The sequence below is a fragment of the Rhincodon typus genome, chromosome 23, assembly GCF_021869965.1.
Source record: "Rhincodon typus isolate 14 chromosome 23, sRhiTyp1.1, whole genome shotgun sequence".
Classification (NCBI taxonomy): Eukaryota; Metazoa; Chordata; class Chondrichthyes; order Orectolobiformes; family Rhincodontidae; genus Rhincodon; species Rhincodon typus.
This window is the reverse complement of record NC_063354.1, coordinates 30,168,665-30,192,862: the sequence shown is the minus strand read 5'-3', so window position 1 is coordinate 30,192,862 and position 24,198 is coordinate 30,168,665. Positions and strand designations below refer to the sequence as shown.

At 38.0% G+C, this 24,198-nt stretch overlaps 1 protein-coding gene across 4 annotated transcripts in view; it reads right to left on the bottom strand.

Annotated features, from left to right (window-relative positions):
- Positions 1–24,198, bottom strand: part of LOC109930294 (myosin-10) — a 152,914-nt gene that overhangs the window by 60,487 nt on the left and 68,229 nt on the right. For 2 of the 4 annotated variants that reach the window (XM_048610752.1, XM_048610751.1), the window contains 5 exons: positions 19,993–20,095; positions 16,038–16,058; positions 10,832–10,924; positions 1,346–1,409; positions 609–707 (listed from right to left, as the gene is read on the bottom strand). In XM_048610752.1, the coding sequence (XP_048466709.1) occupies positions 609–707; positions 1,346–1,409; positions 10,832–10,924; positions 16,038–16,058; positions 19,993–20,095 (380 nt within the window). Of the gene's footprint in view, positions 1–608; positions 708–1,345; positions 1,410–10,831; positions 10,925–16,037; positions 16,059–18,204; positions 18,235–19,992; positions 20,096–24,198 lie in introns of all 4 variants that reach the window. The other 2 variants (XM_048610754.1, XM_048610753.1) reach the window with 2 other exon arrangements.

The window sequence follows — 24,198 nt, the reverse complement described above, 5'->3', positions numbered from 1 at the left end:
GTTATGGTTTAATGCAACAGTGGTCATGCTTCCAAAACAATAAGCAGTTAGGAGGCAAACTGTACCAAAATCAAGCAAAATACAACAAGTAAATTCTGCCATAAAACTGTTAATACCAATAGAATATGACTGAAGAAATAAGAGGGGAAACAAAACCCTAGCAAAAATGTGAACTTGCTAAGGCATTTGTACAATGGGTCACACTAAACTGTTCCAGTTCCTGTCTGAATGCCAAAATATATGCAATTTAAAAATTAAGCAGTGTTGATGCTTGCCACATTATTTGGGAAAATTATGTGCAAACCAACTGTAGATAACATCAACTTTAATTTTATGATAAGTTGAAAAAATTCCAACTTGACTATTTTGTAATAACTTCAGACACTAAAGCCTTAACTTAAGTCATAAATCAATTCCAGATGTCTCATTTCCACTGAAGTTTGGAAAGCAATGCTGCTCTGCAATTTTTTAAACCATGCCTGAACTTTGAATACAATGGAGCATGGTGAATTCACCATCTAAATCCTTATATCTGACTAGCTGTACAAAGGGGAGGGGGAAGCAGAAGAATATTTCTCTCAACATGATTCATTCCAGAAATTATTTACATTTGAGATGTTCTCCTGCGCCACAAAGCAGCTGATAGAAAATATGGAATGTTCTTTCTTCCTTGGCCTGGCGGATTGCTCGCGACTTTTCCAGGAGATCTGGTCAAAGTCAAGGATTCATTTTAAACATTTCATTAGTTAGTGAATTCCAAGATTGTCAAAATGCAGAGGTTTTTGTAACAATTGACAGATGGCTGCCATTTACAAAATGTTACCTTAAATGGTGCTGATTGAGAGAGAAAACTTGAGTATTTATTGACTGAAGCAGAACAGTTGCAAAACCAAACTTTTAGGATGGTGTTGAGTTCAGTAAGATTTTGTTAACTTGTTACTGAAGGTTCTCAACTTGTGACAAGAATTTCCTTCAATTGAATTTATTTTCTTGGTTTCCAAATCAAACTGGGCTCACTGAAAATATTGGATTAATAACTAGTTTGTGCAAAAGAGTCGAAGAATTCAGAAAGGTTCATCATTTGGCCTCCGAATCTGTTTTACGATCAACATGAACATGGCTGACCTTCAAATGTCAGCTCCATCCTTCTACATTATTTCCATTCACCTTCAAATCCATCATGAACTGGTAAAGAATTTTCCATCTCCAAAACAGTTTAGAGCATTAGCCAAAAATCCACTAAAAACAAACAAAAAGCCTTGTATTACTAAAAGTATTCTACGTCAGCAAGTGACCGACTGTACGCTAGCATCTCCCTTTCAAAGACAACCAATTATCAGGATACAGGTCTCAATGTTGGCTCCCACAATGTAACCAGTCACGTCAAAGTTGATACGGATAAACTTGCCCTACAACAAAAGGAAAAAAAAAAAGTTAAACACAAGTCCAGGCTTGCACTTCTGTAAAAGATTGTGCGCTTAATTTGTATAAAGCTGTAAATCATATGCAGTCCTTAAAAAATGTTGCAATGTATAACAATTCCAAATAATCCTAAATTGAGAGAGAGGCTGCCAGATGTTTAAATTACTTACATCCAAGAACCTGCGAAGTTAAGGAACAAGACCTGTCTGGAACCGTTCAGACAATTTTACTTCTGAGAGCATCAATTATCAGTAAATGACAGGCAAATCTACAACTGGAAGTCAAAATCAGCAAGAGAATATTTAGACTGATTTAACCACACAGTCTAAATATAGTATTGGGGGAAATCGGAATACAGCAGATGAAGACAGAAATAAGCAGAAACCAGCCTAAATTGATTAGGCTGTATTTCAAGCTGTTTTCCAATGCTTATAGGGAACTTTAAGCTTAACCCTTCACAGCTCAATTTCATTCTGCACCAAAAATGAAGTAACAGACATGATGATTTCTCCTTTCTAAATCAAAGAGTTGCCAAAACTCACTGACTTGGCCCTGTGGTTTATTTTCCTTATAAAAGGCCACATTTGAGCTTTAAGCTCAAATTCCTTGTGTAAACCTTAAAGTTTTCGAAAAAAGCTTCTATAAAACACTGCCAGCCCTGTATCAGCAGGGATATGAATCTGTTACCAACTTTAAATCTTTGGATGATTACAATCATATTTCTGCACTGTAAATGGATTGTTTTTATTCAAAAACAAAATCAAGATCAATCTGCACAGATCCCAGCTGACACTGGCCAAAGTAGTATGCTTTACTGAACATACCAGAAAACTCAGTTTAAGGGAGAAATGGGGTCAGGGGAAGGAGGGGGTTGACACTGGATAATAAAAAAAGAGGGAATAGATCGCTAAGAATGAGGCATGATAAAACAAAAAACAAAAACAAAAAGTACAGTCCTAGAGAGATGACAAACAAGCTCCAGGTAGTGCCAAAAGAGAATCTGTGCAAAGAGCAAAAATAAAGACTGAAAAGAACTTCAACTTGGCACAAAGACCTTTTGATCATTTCATAAAATCAGTTCCAGTAAGTTTTGATTAAGTGCACATTTTTACTTTAATTGCTTGTAATAAATAATTCCACTAAAAATAGAGTTTACTCACTGGAAAAACATTCCTTCACAAAGTTGTTTGAGAGGATTCAAAAACATTTTTGTCCCATTCCACAGATGGCAAAATGATTCTTCACAGGCTGTGTCTTACTCCATAGATAACTAACTTAAATTTGCCATACGTTGCAGGTGGTCAACTCATGTGGTTACCTTGAAAGTGTATTTTCGTATTTTACATATTACAGAAGCTGCTCATGGTTAATTAAGAAGCTAAGTGTTTAGAGTTAACCGATCACAAACCGAAATAGAAATTCCAGAATTCCCTCCTTAAGGGCATTGAGAATCAATGTACAGTACGTGGGCTGCAGTAGTTCAAGAAGTTAACTCACCATCACCTTCTAAAAGGCAACTAGCCCAGCAATAAATACTGGCCCAATGAGCAACGCCCATGACCTTAGAGTGAATAAAAGTGGGTCATGAAATAAACAAAACGGGAAGAGTGAAAATTCATTTTTTTCTACAATGACGACTGTCAGGAAGCATTTTTCTTCTTCTAATAGGTTAGAAAGAGAATAAATAACGTCACCTTGAAACTCCAGTGAGCATGCACTGGCTTTGTTATTGATTGGAAGGCTTTCCATTCTGGTTTAGGACAGGTACAGCAAATCCTATATCCGCACGTTCATAACTCAAATTCACCCATCCTCACCAAAAATTAGCAACAAAATGCAACATCCACAGGCAAACTCTCATATGCATGATTTTTAGCTTGCTTTTTTAAAAGCTTCAGTTTTAAACAGACTCCACACTCAAGAATTTCATCATTCACAACAGTTCTCAGAAGGAAAACTGTTGTGCATACAAAGGGCTGACTATTTATTTCAAATTTTAATATTTTCTTGCCAATTTTATTGGTTTGTGAAGACAATGGTTCAGATTTGTACATTTTAGGTAGCTCTATTAGGGCATGCATTTATGCAGTTTTGCCAATTCAATCCAATTGTTAGTAGATGCCCCAGAAGCCCAACACTTTCCACAAAGTAATTCAACCAGCCTGGTTTTTGGTTTTCTTTATAGGCAAATTTTAACCAATGCCAATGGAAACTAGGTGGCAGCAACACAAATGCAACCGGAACGTAATCGAAGATACAGTAGGACTGTCGAGGCGACCTTTGTTGCTTGATAGCCAAGTCCGGAGATACACTCCCAGCCATACTGGCTAAAGTAGTATGCTTTACTGAACATACCAGAAAACTCAGGAGTTCTCGCAAGATTGTCTGTGCCACCCACAAACTGCTGATCGCACTTTTCAACAACTACAAGCTTGCTGATGGCTGAGGCTGAACATTTACAGCTGGTGCAATTCCAGGTTTTTTTTAAAAAATGTGTTCAACCAGGGTTCTGGAAGAAACAACTTTATGCTACATTGAAGGCAGCATAATTTCAGAGACTCTCATCTTATCAAGATGGGACTATTTCTCAGGACCTGGTCAACATGTCCCAGTTTGACTTTGAAAGTCTGATCAGCCTAAACTCTTATCACTAAACAGGTTCATTTGAGAACATGTTGCATTCTACGCATCATCCACGTAAATTACAACAAAAGTTCAGCGAGGACACAAATTGCTGAGAAATTGATTCTTAAGTCAGGGGAGGAACAGAAGATGATTCACATAGAAAGAAACAATTTGGAAGAACTCAAATGAAAGTGGAGGAATGGCAGTGCCATGGAATCAGACAGATTAGAGAAAGAGGTAAAGAGAAAAAAACTGACTGCTGTGCAACAATTTGCTTTCCGCCTGTCAGTGTTCATTCCATCAACATTTAAATACTTTAGTTTCATTCACAAGCTAAAGTAGAGCACTGCTGTTTAATGTTGAAATGTTTCAATTCAGTACTTAAAATGTACACCCATTAAGAAATTGCTTCAGCTAATCATTCCACTTTTTCCCTGAAATCATTTGCTTCTTGAAATTCTATGTAACAGGTCACTAAAACTCCTCACAATGTTCAAATGTTTAATTGGTATGACGATAGCTGGTGCAGTAGACATTTCCAGTTTTTTAAGCTTCTACAATGTCTATCAAGTTTCAGAATAAAAATACCTTGGGGATCAGACCACAGCAGTTTGAAAACATTAAATAAGTTACAGATGTACTACCTCAAACCCAGGACTGGAAAAAAGTTGGCTACAAACTTTCTTTTAACATTTCACATTTCCAAAAACTATTGCTTCAATTATTTTGGAACCATCATCCTGGCCTCAAATATTTAAGCAATAAACAAAATCCAAAACCCCAAATATGGCATAGTAATACATGTTAAAAGTTTGTCCCCTGAATCCAGATTACCATAAACTTTCCAAACAATATCATGCAATTCTTCCCCCTGAAGAAGATTCATCTAGAAGTTAGGATTACACATGGCAACAAGTCAAAGTGGGGTCTCTGCAGTAGATATGTTAGCCTGACAGGGAGTGCAGTCTAACCATTCAACTGAAGCAAAAGTTGTAGTCCCTTCATTTGGCTCAGGAGATTCTCAGCTGGAGACTACACAAGGGCAGTAGTGAGAAAGTATGCAAATACGAAGACTACCAAAGAAAAATTGCTACCTGCAAGGGGGTTAAACAGTGCATCCTGCAGAATGTTTTGTAAAACAGTTTGCCTTGGAAAACCATCACCATGCCTATCTGGGGATTGCAAAGCTCTAAAACCACAAGGGACTTAACTGGCATCGTAAGCAGTAGGATATTATCCAAAACCTTTTACAGAACTATTTTGATACTCCTAGCCCAAGTATGTTAGTTGGCATATTATTAATGAGACATGCAAGAGGCAGACAGGCAAACCTGTGATGCCCTCAGGAATAATACCTCTCTAACCACAAAACTGCAAAGGCCCAATGCCAATTATGCATGGTGATAAGGCAATCTTGACCTCTCATTCATCAATGTTGAAGAGTGTTTCTTCTTCTGAAAATTCTGGAATTTCAGTCCAAGTTTAGATTGGTGAAGTTTCTCAGCTGTACCTTAGATGATCAAAGGCAGATTTGCATTTGTTCCTTCATTCTTCAAAAAGGTTATGTCAGGATATTCACATACCTTACCTAATTAATAAAAACCTGATAAGCTGGTACCGTGCATATTCTAATACATAGATTGTTGATGATCAGTTTGATTTGTAGAATTTTAATTATTGACTATAATAGCGAATAGCTTAAACAAACAATTAGCATTTCAATAGCATAAATGACCATTAATGATCTCAATATTTCAAACATTTCAGCAGGGAAGTGGTGGAGTAATGACACTGACTGGACTAGGAATAAGAGATCCAGGTACAATGTTCTGGAACACAGATTTGAATCCCACTACATCCGATTGAATTCACATTGCACAATTAGAAAAACAAAATAAGAAGTCTATTGATAAATAAATCCAAACTGTTCACTATTGTCCTTTCAAGAAGGAAATCTGCCATCCTTACTTGGTCTGGTCTACATGCAACTCCAGACTCTTAGCAATGACATGGATTCTTATTATCTGCAATGGTCCAGCAAGCTACTTGATTCAAGGGTAACTCAGGATAGGTAATGAATGCTGGACCCAGCCAGTGACAGCCATGTTACACAAATAAATACATTTAAATAAAGTAAAAGTGGCATTAAAAAGGTCAGGGTCGATACAGTGTAGAGCTGGAGAAGCACAGCAGGTCAGGCAGCAGAGGAGCAGGAAAGTCGACATTGTGTGTCTGGACACTTCATCCTTTGCAGAGGACTCACCACTAAAAAGGTCAAGCCTTCTCAAAAAAGCCGTGTAATACATTCACAACATCATTTAAAAGCATTAAAATTTGCAAAGCAAAAAAAGGATATAAAATTATACCTCAATCAAGATTTTTTTGAAAAATTCAGCTTTTCATTCTCTGGCATGAATACCAGATCGCAGAGGTGACATTCAAGTTTTAAAAACCTCATTAAATTTCTCCACTTTGTCAAGTGTCACTCCAAAAGCAATCAACAGGGAAAGGAGCAAGACTCAAGACCCAAGTCCCAAGACTCCCAACGTGCTCAACTCATCAGGAGATATATAAAACTGTTATTGGTCTGGGAGATAGTAGGAACTGCAGATGCTGGAGAATCTGAGATAACAAGGTGTAGAGCTGGATGCACACAGCAGGCCAAGCAGCAAGGGTCTAGGCCCAAAACATCAGCCTTCCTGCTCCTCTGATGCTGCTTGGCCTGCTGTGTTCATCCAGCTCTACACCTTGTTATCTACGTTATTGGTCTGCTGTTACAACATCTTTCAGATAATGAAAAAGATTAATTTCCCTGGTTAATGGCACTTCTGCTTCAGCAAACTGATAACAGTATTCTGCCAACATTTTATGGGTATAGCTAGCTAAAGCAACATGACTGGCTGACATGGTAGCCCTGATTAAGAAGAGCTTTAAACAGAAAATGACCTGAAGGTCAGTTTTGAAGATTTAGTGTGATGGGTTTTCACAGCAGCAATATAAATCAAGGGATGATACTGAACCAAAAATAATAGGTTGGAAGAAGAAACAAAAATTGAAATTGCTGGAAAGGCTCAGCATGTCTGGCAGCATCTGTGCAGAGAAATCAGAGTTAATGTTTCAAGTCCGGTGACCCTTCTTCAGAACTGATGGTAGCTGGGAAATAGTTGGTTATGAAGATAACGTTGGCGAGGGGGTAAGGAGTAAGTGATAGGCAGAGATAGAACCCAAAACAGAAGAACAGTTGGACAGTCAAAACAGTGGATAACAATCCACTTGGGAGAATGAATATCTATTAACGGGGACAATTAATGGCTAACAATGGGCTTTGTGTAATAGCAGACCATGTGATAAGGCCTGGTGTGTGGGGGTTGGGGTAAGGACATGGGAGAAGTTGCCTCAAGCCCTAAAATTGTTGAAGTCTGAGAGTCCAGAATGCTGAAGAGTTCCCAAGCAGAAATTGAGTTGCTGTTCTTCCAGCTTGCATTGAGCTTTGCTGGAGCAAGCCCAAGACAGAGATGCTGCCCAGGGAACAGTGTGGTATGTTGAGGTAGCAGGCAATGGAAGCTCAGGATCTTTTGCAGGCAGAACATAGGTGTTCTGCAAAGTGGACACACAGTCTATGCTTTATTTCCCCAGTGTAGAAAGGGTTACATTATAAGCAGTGAATGCAGTAGACTAGATGGAGTGAAATGCTTTGGGTCCTTGGGCACTCCGGAGAGAGGAAGCAAATAGGCAGGTGCTACATTTTCTGCCGTGCCAGGGAAGACGACATGGGGCTGTTGGTGGTGGTGGGGGTTGGGTTGAGGAAGTGAAGGAGCAGTGGATCTGGATGTCCTGGAGGGAATGGTCCTTGTGCAAGTCTGACAGGGAGGTGAGGGGAGGGGAATGTGTCTGGTGGTGGTATCCGACTGGGAGATGGCAGAAATGGTGGCTAATGACACTCTGGATGTGGATGCGGCTGGCACGGTACGTGAGGTATCAATGTTGTAGGAGGGTAGAAGGGTTGAAGTGCAGGAGATGAAGAAATACTTGTTTAAAGTGGGAGCCTTTAAGAAATGTTTAAAAAAAAAGGAAAAACAAGTCAAAAGAAATAAAAAGAAAGTTGATATGTAGTAGGGGAATTCCAGAGGTCAGGGCCTATGCAACTGAAGGCATGGCTACTATTAGTGAAGTAATAATTTTAAATTAGGAATGGACAAGAAGCCAGTATTTGAGAAGCACAGATATCTGAGGGTGGTGGGATTGGAGGTGGAGGTGATTAGAGATAGGCACACCAAGGTCATGGAGGGGTTTGCAAACAATGCTGAAAACTTAAAGTCAAGAAATTGCTTGACCAAGAGCCAATGTAGGTGAGCAAGCACAAGGTGAGGGGGAACTGGATTTGGAGAGAGTTAAGACTTGGGAGGTAGAATTTTGCATGGCCAGGAGGGTAGAATATTGAAGACCAGCCAAATGTGCTCTAGAATCATTATGTCTGGCAGTAACAAAGTCAGAAGGGTTTCAGCAGATGAGCAAAGACATGGACAATTCTACTTCCAGTTATTCCTATGTTTTATTCACAACACAAACAGTTTACACCCTCCTTTCTATGTTCTGAAAAATAATCCAACAAAAAGGGACAAAAAAATTTACCTTTTCACAAGCCACTTTGGCCAGGAAAATAGCTTTTAGTCAAGTTAATGCAACCAAGCAGTTAAGTCAAGTCTGACCCATTCTGGAATGTTAGGGCAGACTGGAGTTTACCAGGTAACGGAAATTCAAGATTAGCCACTTAATTTGCTCATTGGCCTTCCTTCTGCAATACCCAAGCATAAATCTTTACTTCCTAAAAAAAAAGGTACAGACCTCCAGCTAATATCACAGCAGCATAGGCCAAAAGTGCAAACTGGGATTCTTAAAAAGTAATAAATTTAAATTAGTATCCCCAAATACACAAATGACAATTTATACCCAGAAAAAAAATTGGAAATAAAGAAAATACCAGTGAAAGAATATATAATTTCCTAAGTAGGCTTCACGTAGAATGAATGATGCAAATCAAAGATTTTGCCCATTTTCCACACCAGAACTTCATATAGACAGAAGAAACTTGTACGTGTCAAATGACAGCACTGGAACTGGTGGCAAGGCTGTAGCAGTATTGCATCAAATGCAAGTAGCAATTTTACAATATCTTAATACCCAATAGGACAAGGCAGAGATGGCAGTTATATCAGCAGGTGATGTGTCAAGAATGACCATGTAAATACAAATTTCAGTTTTCCCTCATTAAAAAGAGGCAAGATGCAGTAGTAATAGATCACAGATTTATAACTGAATGAGCAATGAGGAAGTTAATGGAATTGAAGAGTGACAAATCCCCAGGAACTGATGGTTTCCAGAGGTTGTTGAAAGAAAGTAGGGGAGCACATTGTAGTTACCCTATCTATAACCTTTCAGAGCTCCCAAGATGCAATAGTAATCTCGGTTGAAAAATTGCACGCTGCACTCCACTTTTTAAAAAGGCAGTGAAAAAGGAAAACCAGGGATTTACAGACTACTTTGCCTAACATTTGTGATGGGAACATTGTTGGAGTCTATAATCAAAGACTGGGTAACTGAATATTTTCAATTAAATCAGGGAGAGCCAGCATGACTCAACAGGTAGATTCACGACATGCCTGACAAACCAAAAAACAATTTGTTTTTTGAAGTATGACTAAAAGGTGGGGGACAAGGGAATGTCTACAGATATTGTTTATATTGATTTCCAAAAGGCACGTGATAACATGCCACATAGAAGCCAACAGAACTGATACAAATTACTGGCTGGGAAATGACCAGAGTAGCACAGAGGCACAGTGGTTAGCACTGCTGCCTCACAGCATCAGGGACCCAGGTTCAATTCCAGCCTTGGGTGACTGTGTGGAGTTCGTATGTTCTCCCCATGCCTGCATGGATTTCCTCCAGGTGTTCCGGTTTCCCCCCATAGTCCAAAGATGTGCAGGATAGGTGAACTAAATTGCCCCATAGCATCCAGGGATATGTCCAGGTTTAGAAGGTTATGGAGTGATCGGATCAAAGTCTTCAAGAAAAGACCAGGTTAGATAACGATAAACTATTTCCACTGGCTGGGGGTTCCAGAACTAGTGGGCATAATTAAACACTAGGCCAGGCTGTTCCAGAGATATTGGGAAGTTCTTCTGCACACAAGCATAGTAGATGTTTGAAACTTCCTTCACAAAATGGAAATGGCTACTGGATCGGTTGTTAATTCAGAAATAAATAATTTTTTGTTAAGCAGGGGTATTAGGGGACATGGAATTAGGCCACAGATATCACTGAATGGCAGAATAGGCTCGTGGGTTGAATGGCTTAGTTCTGTTCTTAAGTTCTTACATACTACGAGTAGCCATGAGATTTAGGTTTTTCCCTACACTTGCTTAAAATTATTAATTTATATGATTTGCCTATTTTTAAAAAACAAACTTTAAACCGTTTGGCCATCTTGGAAATCTATAACTACTTGAATGGTTATAGTATTTAGTATGTGCTGCTAAGCCAATCCACATTGGCTAAGCATTCTTGTTGAACAAATCAGTTAACTTGTGCTGTGTTAAACAGTAGAATATTTCATGGGTTATCTTCACATTTAAGTGATGGGTTTGGATATTAGGAGCAGTGCACAACCAAGTTGATTAGAGTAGGAATTGAAACAACAAAATGCATGTAGAAGATAAAAATATTAGGGACAGCTGCAAGATGAAATTTTGAAGATGACAATAATTCAGTATCATTTACTTACAAAACGTGAAGAGTTATCATTTTTCACAGTTTTGGCATTGCCAAATGATTCTAATATAGGGTTTGCTTGCAGAAGCTGCCGTTCCAGTTCTCCCTAAGACAGACAAGAGAAGCCATTAGAGAAATGATATAAACATGACAAAACCATACCAACATGGAGGCCCCAAATTATCACCCATCACTAATTCAGTTAGTGGAGGAGTCCAAATTGGCATTCAAGTGGTGTATAAAGCTTGCAGGGCTATTCTTTTTTGAACAAATGACATTCTACTACAGGAATGAATTGGAGATTGCTGGCATGTGATAGAAACATGAAGCACGAGTTTGCTTGTCAGACCCACTGATGTCTGGCCAGTGGAAAAAAAATAAGTTCAGTCTGTTTGTCAACATCCAAGTTCCACTCAGGTTTTAACGCCAAGAGAAGACATGATAGTTTAAGAGAACACTTTATATATTCCACTTTTCACTAGTTGTACAATTACTGCAAGCCAAAATACGATTACCTTCAGCTGGTCTTGCACTGGTCAGATAAATTTAACTCGTGACTTCACAGAACGTAGATTGTTGGAATCATATCTTTTTAAAAGGTAGTTAACAGTGCAGGGTTTGCATAGCATCTATTTTGATGCTATCTAACTTATTCATCAGACTGATCTAGCCTGGTCAAGACTATATCCAAACTGCAAGGGCAAAGGAGGATACTGCAGTACTTTTTGGAACGGTGGATAAAGTATAGTATTAACCAGATTATTACTTTGGTTACAAAAAAAGTGACCAGTCTTGCATGTAATGCAAAAATTGATAGTGGTTTTAAAGAAGTGGAGGATAACTTCCAAAAAAATATTAAGTTTCCACATTTTCATAAAAGTCTTAGCAAGAATCTACCTTTTAAACCATGAGGGGATTTATTGCTATCATTGCTAATTTGATTCTAGAATACTTGATTAAAGCTTGTAATATGTTGGCTTATTAACTGCTGAATTAGTTTATTTGAAGGATTTAATGGACAGTGCTGAAATTGTCCCATAGATTTTAAGAACAAAAATTTTATTTTCCCACATCAATGATGCATTCACAAGGGAACACAAGCTACAACCATCTCCAGTACTCACTGGAGGAGAACAAGTGTATTCCTATAATTAAATGACTGAAATACACAACATAAATCAAGTACTCTCAATTGTCGATGTCCATTCATGGAATCACCTCTACCCCCTCAAACAGTGGAACTATATACAAGACTGTTTGGTTTGTCACTCAATTGCAAAAGGTGCTTTTAAAGGCAGCCTCATGAACGTAGGTCCACACATACTATAAAGTAAAATAAAAACTTTAGCAAAAACATTTGATTAATACTTGCATAAAAAGGTGAAGGACAGTTAAAAGACTACTAGAGTATTTAAAAACAGGAACAATTTTAAAATCTCAATTTCCCGGCCGTTCTTTTCCGCACTGTAGCGATTCCTAAGCGGTGTTCTATGTCCAGAGATTAAAATAACTTCCATTATGGAAATACTGGTTGGTTTAATTTCAGAAAACACAAAATAAGTGTGGCTGGATAAAACCATAAGCTTCAACTGACTACACAGCTTGCTGCTCATATTCATGCGATTGGCAACTTAAAAGCAAGTAAACCAACTTTGTATCAAAAATTTGAGGTAGGTATTTTATAATTTGCTAATATTTTAGAATAACTTAGGGGTGATCCAAGATTAATTCACTCTACCCACATTTCCAAAGAGACAGAATGGTAACTATATTTTAAAAAGTTATCATTGTATTGCAAAAGCATTGCTAAAGAATGGAAGTTAAACTCAAGCATTGATTACAGTAATTAGTTTCCAATATGTATAATAGAATATCACAAAAATCTGTTAAAAATGAAGGAACAGCGAAGATGCAGTTTTAGACTAGGATACAAAACGATCAGTCCTTTAGGTCCAACAATGTTACATAGAAACTGGAAGGAAGAGACCTTTCAGCCCACTGAGCCTGCTCCGCCCTTCATGGCCAATCCCCTATCAATGCCCATTCCCGCTTTCTCTCCATACCCCTTGATGTTTTTACCACCTTAAAAATTGTCTCAATCTTTTGCACACTAGATTATAGCTCTGGAAATGATTTATTGCATCACAATGCAAGGAAGGTATTACAGGCTTTCATTTGCCTCATCACCAATTTGTAAAATCCTTCAGGTTTCACATTTTAATGTATGGTTGATGCAATCAGCTTGCCAGGTTGTGCCCTACACAAATGCCAGTTAAGCATATTCAGTTGGTCTGAAGGTAGACACATGGGACATAAAAGTTATCACAAAAACAAACAAGCAAGCCTCTGCTTTTGGTTCTTAAATTTAAATGCATTGCAATTGTACTTTTGTCAACTAAGAGGGATAGTAAAATTCATAGGCTTCTCCATTACAATTTTTAAACTGCAGTTGACCAAGATGCAGTACAGTTCAAGGTGACATGAGCTGTCTCAATCATGCCTCATTGTATGACTATCCAATTTGGGGACTCTTAATGAACCTGATGAATAACTTCAAAAGATGAACAGAATCCTGATGTTAAAGTGATTTTAAACACCAATTATGTCAAATCTGAAACTGCTGAAGCATTTCCTACAGATTTCATGTATTTGAATTTGAGCATTCAAAATAAATCTAGACTTTAATACAAATCTTAAAAACCTCTGCACAGAGATCACCTCCGGTACTCATTTAATGATCAAGTTAAAGGTTAAAGTTTAGAGGAGCAATTTGAAGTAACAATAGTTTTCAATGGACTTATTGTATTCCATTAATTACATGGTGGGACGGAAGCAATATTGATGACTATTAATTAGCAACTTCTGTAGAAGTCTATGGAACCCATTTTATTTTGCAACAATCCAATAGATTCAACTTGCATCAAATGCCATGAACCAAGTTTAAAGAAACTGAGGCAAACACCCACAAACAAGTTTGCTTAAAGAGGAGCACACTTGTAGTGCCCAAATTATATTTTTGGGAATTCAAAACTCTCAAATGGTTGGGAGATTAATGCACAGCATTGCATTGTGGGGTGTAAACCAAGAGGTTTCCACAGTGCACGTGCAGAGCTTGCTGACCTTAACAACTGAAGACCTGCAAGACAAATAGCAAGCCGAAGGGGAAGTAGCCAAACTACGATCAGTCACATGATATTAAGATGGCCGACATGGTTTAGATCTCAAAACAGAGCACTGCTTCTGCCTCTTGAAATCAGGATTGTTTCAGACCCGAGTATTTAGGCATCAGCCGAAAGGGGTTACATGCCTTCAGTGACTCGAGATATTCTTTTCATGTTTGTCTATATTTGAGATTGGCACAGCATACTTCATGGATGTATATTTGCATATTCATCTGTTGTAGTGAGAGATCGAGATTTTCATTTTGTTCTAATTGTTGCCAGCAGCCTGATTGATTTTTTCATCACTCATTACATTTCTATGCATTTGCAGCTCTGCAAATTGAGAAACCAGTCTGACCTTTTTCTGTATTTGAAGCCCTGAGCCTGATTATCAGAGATCATGAACAAAAAAAAACTTCACCTTCTGACTATTTGACCACTAGTGATTTCCTATGTCTAGAATTATTTGAAGTATACCACTGTATGCAAATTCCATTTGGTGGCTTAACTCCCAATGTTCTGTTTGACGGTGCCGTCCAATGTTGAAGCCAAAGAGAGCTTAGAAAAATCTTGAAACTAAAATTTTAAAAACCCTAATATACAAATCTAAAAATAATAAATTCAAACAGTGAATTTATACATGTCAAAATATGGTGATGAAAACAAAGCCCAGTCTTTGTGCAGATATTGGGGTTGTGACGTTCTATTCATTGGACAAAAATACCCAGGACAGTTATTATTGCACCAGAGCCAATACAATCAAAGTGAAATGGCTAATATCCAAGCATAAGCTGTGCATATTCCTTATTCTCAGCATCATGCAGAGAAGTTATTTACTAAGCCACAAACATCTGGGACAGGGAAAGAAATGCAATACAAGTTAGTCTCCAATCAAGCAAACAGACCGAGCAGAGCACAGCAACTTTTCCTTTTATTTTAATGTTTATTGTATAACAGGATTTGATTTAGAGTTGCACATATACTGGTCACGAACATGATTAGTTACTACTGATCTGAAACTTAAATCAACTTTTGAAATGCAGAGGGAGAATTTCAAGTTAAATATTTAGATAAACAAAAAATAAACATCCTTCGCTGTATGATCTTAGCCTATTACACATTTAACACATCCAGATTTACATTTTTGGTTGGCAGATAAAGTAGTCCAGTACTCATTCTGCAAAAGGAAGCTACTGTGACAAATAGAAGATTAACAGTGGGCAAGTTGCGCAAGAGTTAGAGGAAAAATCAGCAATTTCCTAACATACTGCACCAGTGATTCCTGCAATATTCTTCCCCATCATACCCCTCCAAAACAACAGCTATTGGAAAACATGGAAAATGGACAAGTTATTTATAATTACAGACCAAGATTCTGAACTCTCGAATAAACATAAGATTAAGAATTTTCTCAATAAAAAGGGTGTTTATGACTTATGGTGGAAAAGAAAGCTCTTGTCAATTAACTGTGCACTTTTCAAACAAACAAGAGTAATTACTGGAACAATAAAACGGATCATGGCTCTGTCATACACTAATGCAGTTTCAAAAATGGCAGCGGATTTTGATTAACAATCCAAGTAACCTTGACACACGAGTGAGTTTTAGGAAGAGTGTCACATTTTGAAACTTCAAAATCTCAAGTGCTATGCCTCGTATCCAAAAGGACAGTTTTAGAAGATATTCACATCTACATCTTCTCTAATAGTTTGAGATGACGTACAGGATAAATATAAATTAAAATTATTTAGGGAACAAGTACAAAATAATTTTCACTTGATGCAAGTATGTTGAAATGCCTTCTAAAGTACAGACCAGTCATTCTGTAACAAAGAAAGTATTGCTTTGGTTTTAGCAGATAAGCAGTGAAATCATGCTAAGCAGAACAGGAAAGGCATAATCAAGAATTAATGCTATTGTTTGCTGCAACTTTAATAAACTCAGTGGGAGTAAAGATCCTGTCTGTTGCACGCAGGAACAATAGCATCCTGTTTCTTGTGCCCAACGTGTGATATGCTGTAAGATTATTACCAGAGACTTAAACTACATGCTACTCACATATAACAGTGACGTTCCACTCTGTCAATGGGCAGAAACAGATAGCATACCAAAATAAAAACGTTAGAGACACACCAACACGTTTACATATGACTTCCAGTCTGCATCAGAAACAGGAAGCATGCTAACATTGAAGGTAGCTAGATGCTATATGCACAAGATTTAATAAAATTATAAAGATAATGTCAAAATCCTGTTTAAAAAGTCTTTTTATGTAAAAAGCCTTTATTCCTATAATACAGCAGGATGGAGATAAAAGCAAATCCAAAAACAGGACCATCTGCTAGGAAGGTCAACAATCACATGGAATTAATCTGAAAACATTCACTAATGGGTGATCATAAGGAGTTAAAACAAAACAAAAAGACAAATTATAAGCTTAAGCAATGTTATTTCCTTTACACAATAAATAGTCTCAATCCTAAGTAAAGTTCCTGAATCACACAAGTGAAGTGTTTGGTTTGTAAATAAAAGAAAGTGTCCAAAGAAAAACGAAAAATCATCCCACTTCTCCACCCTCTCCCCACTTCCAAGCATTTTCCTTTGTAAAAGGAAACTAAGTTTTTGACTATAGAATTTGGCTACCCACATTTCTAAGAACAGCCAAGAACATAATGACTGTAAATCATTGACATCTGAAGGTCTATTACAGGACTGCAAAAAATTCCAAACCGATCAAGTATCAGGAGACAAAAAGTCTGATGAGGGACAAGTTTTAGAGGCAACTTTAAAAAGCGGACAGTTCAGGAAAGGAATTCCAGAAGCCTGTAGTGCTCATGGCACAGGCACCAATGGTGAAGTAATGGGACCTTGTGGGAGGAGGACTGAAACCAAGAGGCTGGGATTGCAAGAATGGACAAAGTTAAATTAATAGGGCAGGTGAGAAGGGATTTGAAAATTGTAGAGAGAATTTTAAAAATCATGTTGATGAACCAAGAGGCACTGTAGATCAACAAGTGCAGGGGTAATGGTGAACAGGGCTTGGTGCTAGCTGGAACACAGGAAGTGTGTGTTTTAGATGAGTTCAAGTTTGGAGGGTGAGGTGTTGCAAAGGATAACAAGTGTATTGCACGAACACTGGAATAGCAGGTTTAAAATGTATCAAAATATAGAGTTTCAGCAGCAAACAAGCTCATACAGCAAACCAAAGTCAGTAGTCAGAACAAGAAACATCTTGAAATGGATTGTGACTTCACGTTTTTATCTACAAGGAACAGCACCACAAACAATTAATCGTTAAAACGGACAAGCAAGCAAATATACTACTGCATCTTATAAACTTCCTATTGTGGAAACAGGAATGCGATATTAATCATTTTCCACCCTCCCCCATTAAAGGAGGTTTGAGGTAGTTGTAAACTAAATTATGACTGGCTTTTCCTTTCCCTTCCCAATAAAACATAAGACTGCCGTGCCCCATTACATGGAAAATCTGATTTCCAGAGGGACAGGATATCAAAGACTAGGCTCAGCATTAGCAAAAAGGCAACATATTCATGAGTAACTTCACATATTCAGGCTAGTCAATAACTTTCCTCGTAAAGGTATCCGCTCTTTTAAAAAAAAAACTATTTGCCTTCAAAGATGTATAGAAATGAACCCCATCAAGGGATAGTTAATTCAAGAGATAGCCTCTAAATTATAGAGAGGTCATTGCACTACGATGTGCCATTTCCTGCAGAAATGCCCATTCAAAAATCAATACTTCAAAAAACAAAAGAAGTGGTAGGCTCATCATTAAACATAATAGCCAAAATTTTGTCTCCTTTTTTCCAAACCATTAAGTATCATTTCAGGTAGAAAATACATAAGTATTCAACAGTCTTCAGTCCCACGTTTTAGTATGAAGTATTCAAAAAGTGTCACTTTTGGTAATAGTACATGGAAAATAAGGGTTCAATTACAAAAGGTAGCTGAAACAACAATGGAAATAATCATTTTATTTCAGAATACAGCTTTTAGAAAAAAAACGACCAGAAAGCAATTAAGTGCACGTGCTTTTTTAAAAGTTGGCACAATGACTCCATTTAGGAGCAGTTAAAACAATTGCAAAAGGAAAGAGGCAAGTGAAAAGAAAATTGTTAAAAATAATGAAAGTAAATCAAACTGGAAGGAGGTGTCAATCACATGCTGCAAAGAGTTAAACTGAACAGCATTTAACACTTGCCTGATGTTTCACTGGTTTAGGCGATATGGGCTGCGTGGTCGCAAACAAATAAATAGTACTGTTGTTAGGAAATACACATTAACTTCAAATATGCATAAACTTCAACACAGCTGGGCACGTTTCCCCAAGTTTTGCAGAGCAAGCATTTCACTGAAGCAAAGTATTAGCTTTTACTCATGGAATTAAAACAACTTTTGGAGAATTGAAATTATTCACCAAGATGAATATAAAATTGTGTATAGATTTTAGTAATGTCATTTAAAATGATACTTCAAAGGCTACATTTAATACTTTCACTCTATTGCTACCCAGCATTGATATAGCAGGCTCCCATTATCTGGTTTTGCACTGCAAAAGCACTAAAAGCACTGAAGGCCAAATCCTAAGTAACCACACCCTTCAAAAAAAAGGGAGGAAAAAAGACTTTGCATTTAAGACTGTTCGTTTGCATCTCAAATTCTCAAAATAAAAGGGTAATTGAAGCATGGCGTTTATAACAGATTAACCACAATGCAAAATTTGTGTTGTGCACATTCCAATAAAACATACTGAAATATTTATCTACGGTCAGGAAAGACAGCTCATGGAGATAATGCTCAGCAAGAAATTAACTTGGTGCTGAGTGGGATACAGTTTTATCCCAACAGTTGAGCACGTTGTAGTCAAACTTTTCCCTAAATACATGACTTTATACAGTTTCATTCATGACGTGAGTTTAGAAAAAGGAGATGGTTTAGCTGGATAGGGATACTTTTAGTATTTGTAGGAATTTGTGTGTTTTTTTTTAATGCCAAGGATGAGGGGTTGGAGGGAATAAATTGTGTTATAGTAAAATTACAAACGTTTAAACTCAAGCAGTTTGTGACATGAGGTTTCTCTGCAGAACAGGCTGGGGAGCTGGGAAAATGATTAGTTTCCACCCTTCTCATCAGTGATGGATCAATGTATTTGCATTATAAAAAAGCAGTCTCAGGAATTCAAACTGGAAAGAGAAATGCTGCAAAGTGCAGACATACCATGTAATATATTACAGGTTTAGAGAAGCTTGGCAAAAGCAGCTTTTAAATCATCCAAATTCCCCAGGGTGACTTTATGACTTTCGTTGCAACAATAATTTCAAGTATTTGCTATCATAATCCATGGTGTGCCTGTTGGGACACATGCAGTGACTAAAATATAGAAAGGAGGTCACCGTAGTCTCTTGGTACTTCTTTTAAAAAATGGAATGTGAAGGTCAGAGAGCTCCAAAAACAACATGAATTTGTTCAGTTTTCATAACTTAAATTGTTTGCACACTCCAGAACAGAGGAACACAGTTGTCCTAAGAATGATTCAACCACTGTGCAAACTGACTGATGTATTGTTACAGTTGGACATCCTTCCTAGGTTTTCAATTAATTTCATAGCAGTTGTCTCCATACAAAGAGCATGTCGATTATCCGAAACACCCAATTTTTACATTCCATGAGACAAAACATACTCGTGTCTGAACACAGCGCACTAGAATGCAGGTTATTTCACAAAATACCTTATTCCATCACATAGTTAAGGCCAAGTTACATTACAAGGGCTATTTTTAAGCCGTAAGCACAAGTTATTGATGCCATGCTGTAAATGGCAAATACATCGCATACAGCAGCAACACGCAGTACACTATTAGTTGTGTTATGCATAAGCCACAAAATCAGCATTAAAAATGTATTGCACCAAGAAATTAAAACAAATATACCTCCATCATACAATAGTGGGATTAATCCCACTAGGCATTTTTTTGAAGATTTAACTCACTGGAATATTGTGGTCCTTTCGTCCTTTGTGGGAAGAAGCAACATGGGCCAGATATTGTATAACTTTCTTAGTGTTTTCTGTTTTGCCAGCACCAGACTCTCCTCTATTGAAAATGGGACAGGAGAAAAAATTAATTTTGGATCAGTGCATACATTTCTGTATTTTTTTTTGCTCATTGCATATGTAATACTAACTCCAGCAAAGAATTCAAGTGGTCATGGATTGGACAGCATCCATCCTGATGTTTCATTTTGCCAATTAATTTACAATACTTCTTGGAGGGGACAAAGTACTTGATTCTCACCTTCAACGTATGACAGGCCAAAATTTTTCAGTCACCTAGTTCTAAAGCTTTCAGGAGCACCTACTCCATTTAAGGACATATAAACCAAAATCTTTTGAAGTGTACTTTTCCATCACATTTGTGTTGTCAAACAAGCTTGGGTTTAAACTAAGTAGTGTATGATGAAGCCTTATTACAGACCAGAGACCAAAGGCCACTGGAACTTGCATGATCACATCAGGTCAACAGTAGATTACAATAAATTACAATAAATTATTATCTGACCTACCAGGGAAAGCAGAAACTAAAAACAACCACTGATCACCATAAATAAAGCTGAGAGAAAGACATGTCATTTTTTTTCAAATACACAAGGAAACAAAAAAAGGTTAGCTTGGAGGCCTCAAGGCCATGTATCTTGACATGTGCAGCACTCAATAAAAAGTGAATGAATTAGACATGGCTATAATCAATTTGCATGAATGATATACTTGGGATTATGGAGACATGGCTACAATGTGGCTAGGGATGGGAACTAAATATCCAGTTTCCAGGAAGAAGGACAAAAAGGAAGGAGATGGGGTAGCATTGCTGGTTTAAAAAAAAGGAAACTAACACAATGAGGAAGGATATGAGCTCCAGTGATGTGGAATCTGTACTGGTAGAGCTGGGAAACACTAAAGGGCAGAAAATGACAGCAGGATTGTATACTGATGATTAAAGGTAGTGGCAATGTTGGGGGAAGGTATCAAACAGGAAATTTAATCTGCATGATATGGGGCGGCACGATGCTCAGTGATTAGCACTGCAGCCTCACAGCACCAGGGACCCATGTTCGATGCCAGCCTCAGGCGACTGTCTGTGCAGAGTTTGCACATTCTCCCCGTGTCTGCATGGGTTTCCTCCCACAGTCCAAAGATGTCAGGCTAGGTGGATTGGCCATGCTAAATTGCCTGCAGTGTTCAGGGGTGTGGGGGTTATGGGGGGGGGAATGGGTCTGGGTGGGATGCTCCAAGGGTCGGTGTGGACTTGTTGGGCCGAAGGGCCTGTTTCCACACTGTAGGGATTCTATGAGTCTATGACATGAATCTGCATACTGATTTGATTAGCCCAATCTATAACAAAAGGGAGGATTTCTGGAGTGTGTAAAGGATGACTTTCTAGATTGATAATTTGAGGAATTAATTGGAGAACAGACCATCTTAGACCAGATATTAAGTAAATTAAAAGGAATAATTGGCAATCTAGCTGTGAGGCTGCTTGGGGGAAAAAAAAAGAGAGTGATCATAATATGAAGAATGCTTCATCAAGATGGAGTGTGATGTAGTTAATTCAGAGACGAGAGTCCTGAATCTGAATGAAAAGGACACTACAACCGAGGCATGAGCTGGCTGGTGATAAATTTGGAATGTTCAGGGATGATGGTAGATAGACAATGGGAAATAGATCAAGAGTATATGGAGGAACTGCAACAATTCTTCATTCCCATCTGGCACAATAAAGAAAAAATGGGAAAGGTGGTCTCACTATGGCTAAGGAGGACATTTGGAATACTATTAGTTCCCAAGAAAGGGTATTCATATTGGCAAAAGATTTAAAAAAAACAGCCAACCCAAAAACTGGCAGTTTAGGTTTCAAATGAAGAGAGGACAAAGGGATTGGTTAAGAGGGGGAAAGGGAGGATGGAAGCAAGCTTGCAGGAAATACTTGTACAAAACAAATAAAAGCTTCATATAAAGAACCAAGGCGGCAAGTGAAGACCACAACAAATCTGTGCCCTATGGAGTAGGGGAGATTAAATGGAAGAAAATCCCTGATTTTTACATTATAACAATGTATTTATTTAACCCCAACAGTGAACAAATTAACAGAATTACTAACCAAACAATTCCTCCTTAAATCACTACTACTCCCTAACTAAGCTAAATTCTACTGGTATGCTGTTCCAATAAACACAAGTTATATAAACCCAAGTAATATGAAAATAAATTTAAAAAAAAAAAAAAAAAAACTTAGTCTCTCAAAAGTCTACATGCCTTTCTTATGCTGATCCAGCTGTCAGGGATGTTTTCTGTAAAGTCTTCTGTGAGGACTCTTAGCTAGAAGTGCCATGGTACCTTTTATGGATAAATGGCGCTTTCTTCAAGCTTAGCAAGTTTGAGAGCTAGATGTTTATTTGTCAGATGGTGGTTCACACTCACAGCAATTTTCAAAAACCCTCTCCTTATATACCTTGAGCGACACATCAATTTTCTTACAATAGCATTGATCAGAGATTGTCAAAACCATCAGATTTAAATTCTGGGGTTCTGAGGAAGGGTCACTGGACTCGAAATGTTAACTTTTTTCCCCTTCACAGATGCTGCCAGAACTGCTGAGCTTTTCTAGCAACTTTGTTTTTGTTCCTGATTTACAACATCCACATTCTTTCAGGTTTTTTTAAGATCTAAATTAAATTAGCTTTCAATTGCTAAGTGTTTAGTTTAAACTAATTGGCTGATTCCAGACAGTTGCCAAAACAAAACGAGCCTAAGGTTTCCAAATCACACAGCCAATTGACACGTTTCAATTTCAGAGCTGGCTGTACATCTTTTGCTACTTACACTTCTCTTTCTCCCCCCAACCCCGTATAAATCTAAGGTTAGATAAGCACTACCTCAAAAATGAACCACACCCTCTTCTCCCTTTTTTTAAAAAAATTCTAGCTTCCTGCCTTCCAATTCACGATTACTCTAGACAACTTTGTAAACAGACAGAAACAAGGGAATTTATAGTGGAAAACAAAGAAATGGCTGACCAGCTAAATTCACACTCTGGTTCTGTTTACACAGAGGAGGACAAATAACATACCAGAAATGTGGGGGAACACAGGGTTTAGTGAAGGGGATGTACTGAAGAAAATCAGTGTTAGTAGGGAAGTGGCATCAAGAAATTGATGGGATTAATGGCCAATATATCCAAGGCCCAATAATCGACATCCCAGACTATTTAAGAAAGTAGCCCCAGAAACAATGGATGCATTGGTGATCATCTTTCCATAATAAAAGATTTATTAGCAGAACATGCTGAAAACAGTGACAGGGTTGAGTAGATTTACAATAGGGAAACCATGCTCAACAGTTATACTGTTGCAAAATTTCAGTAGAACTAGTAGGCTTGACGAGGGGGAGCAAGTGGAGGTGAAGATAGTTTACTTGGACCTCTCTGCTCCTATGATGCTGCTTGGCCTGCTGTGTTCATCCAGCCCTGCACCTTGTTTACTTGGACTTTTAGATGGTTTTCATCAAGGTCCCACAAGTGGTTAGCATGTGCTCTAATATTAGATGAATTAGGGATAATGCACTGACATGGTTAGAGAACTGGTCGGTTGACAAGATACAGCAAAAAAAATCCATTTACTTCCATTTAAGTGGCAGGCAGTGACTAGTACAGCAGAGATCAGATCAGTGCTTGGACTCCAGCTATTCACAATATATATTAATGATTTAGATGAGGGAACTATGTGTAAGCTCCAAATGTGCAGGTGACAGAGCTGGGAGGGAGGGTGAGCTGTGACAGGATGCAGAGATGCTTCAGTTGATTTGGCAAGTGCGTGCAAGGTGGAGCACAAAATGTGGGTAAGTTTGAGGGTATCCAATTGGGCAGCAAAAACAGAAAGGCAGATTATCTGAATGGTGATAGATTGGCAAAAAAGGGTGGAGCAACAAGACAACACTGGAGTGTCCAGTACACCAGGTCACTGAAAATAAGCATGCAAGTGCAGCAGGCAAAGGCAGTAAATGGTATGTTGGCCTTTGTAGCAAGAGGATTCAAATACAGAAACAAGGATGGCTTGTTGCAATTGTACAGGGCCTAGGTAAGACCACACCTAGGAGAATTGTGTGTGCAGCTTTTGTCTCTATTTGAAGAAGAACATTTTGTCA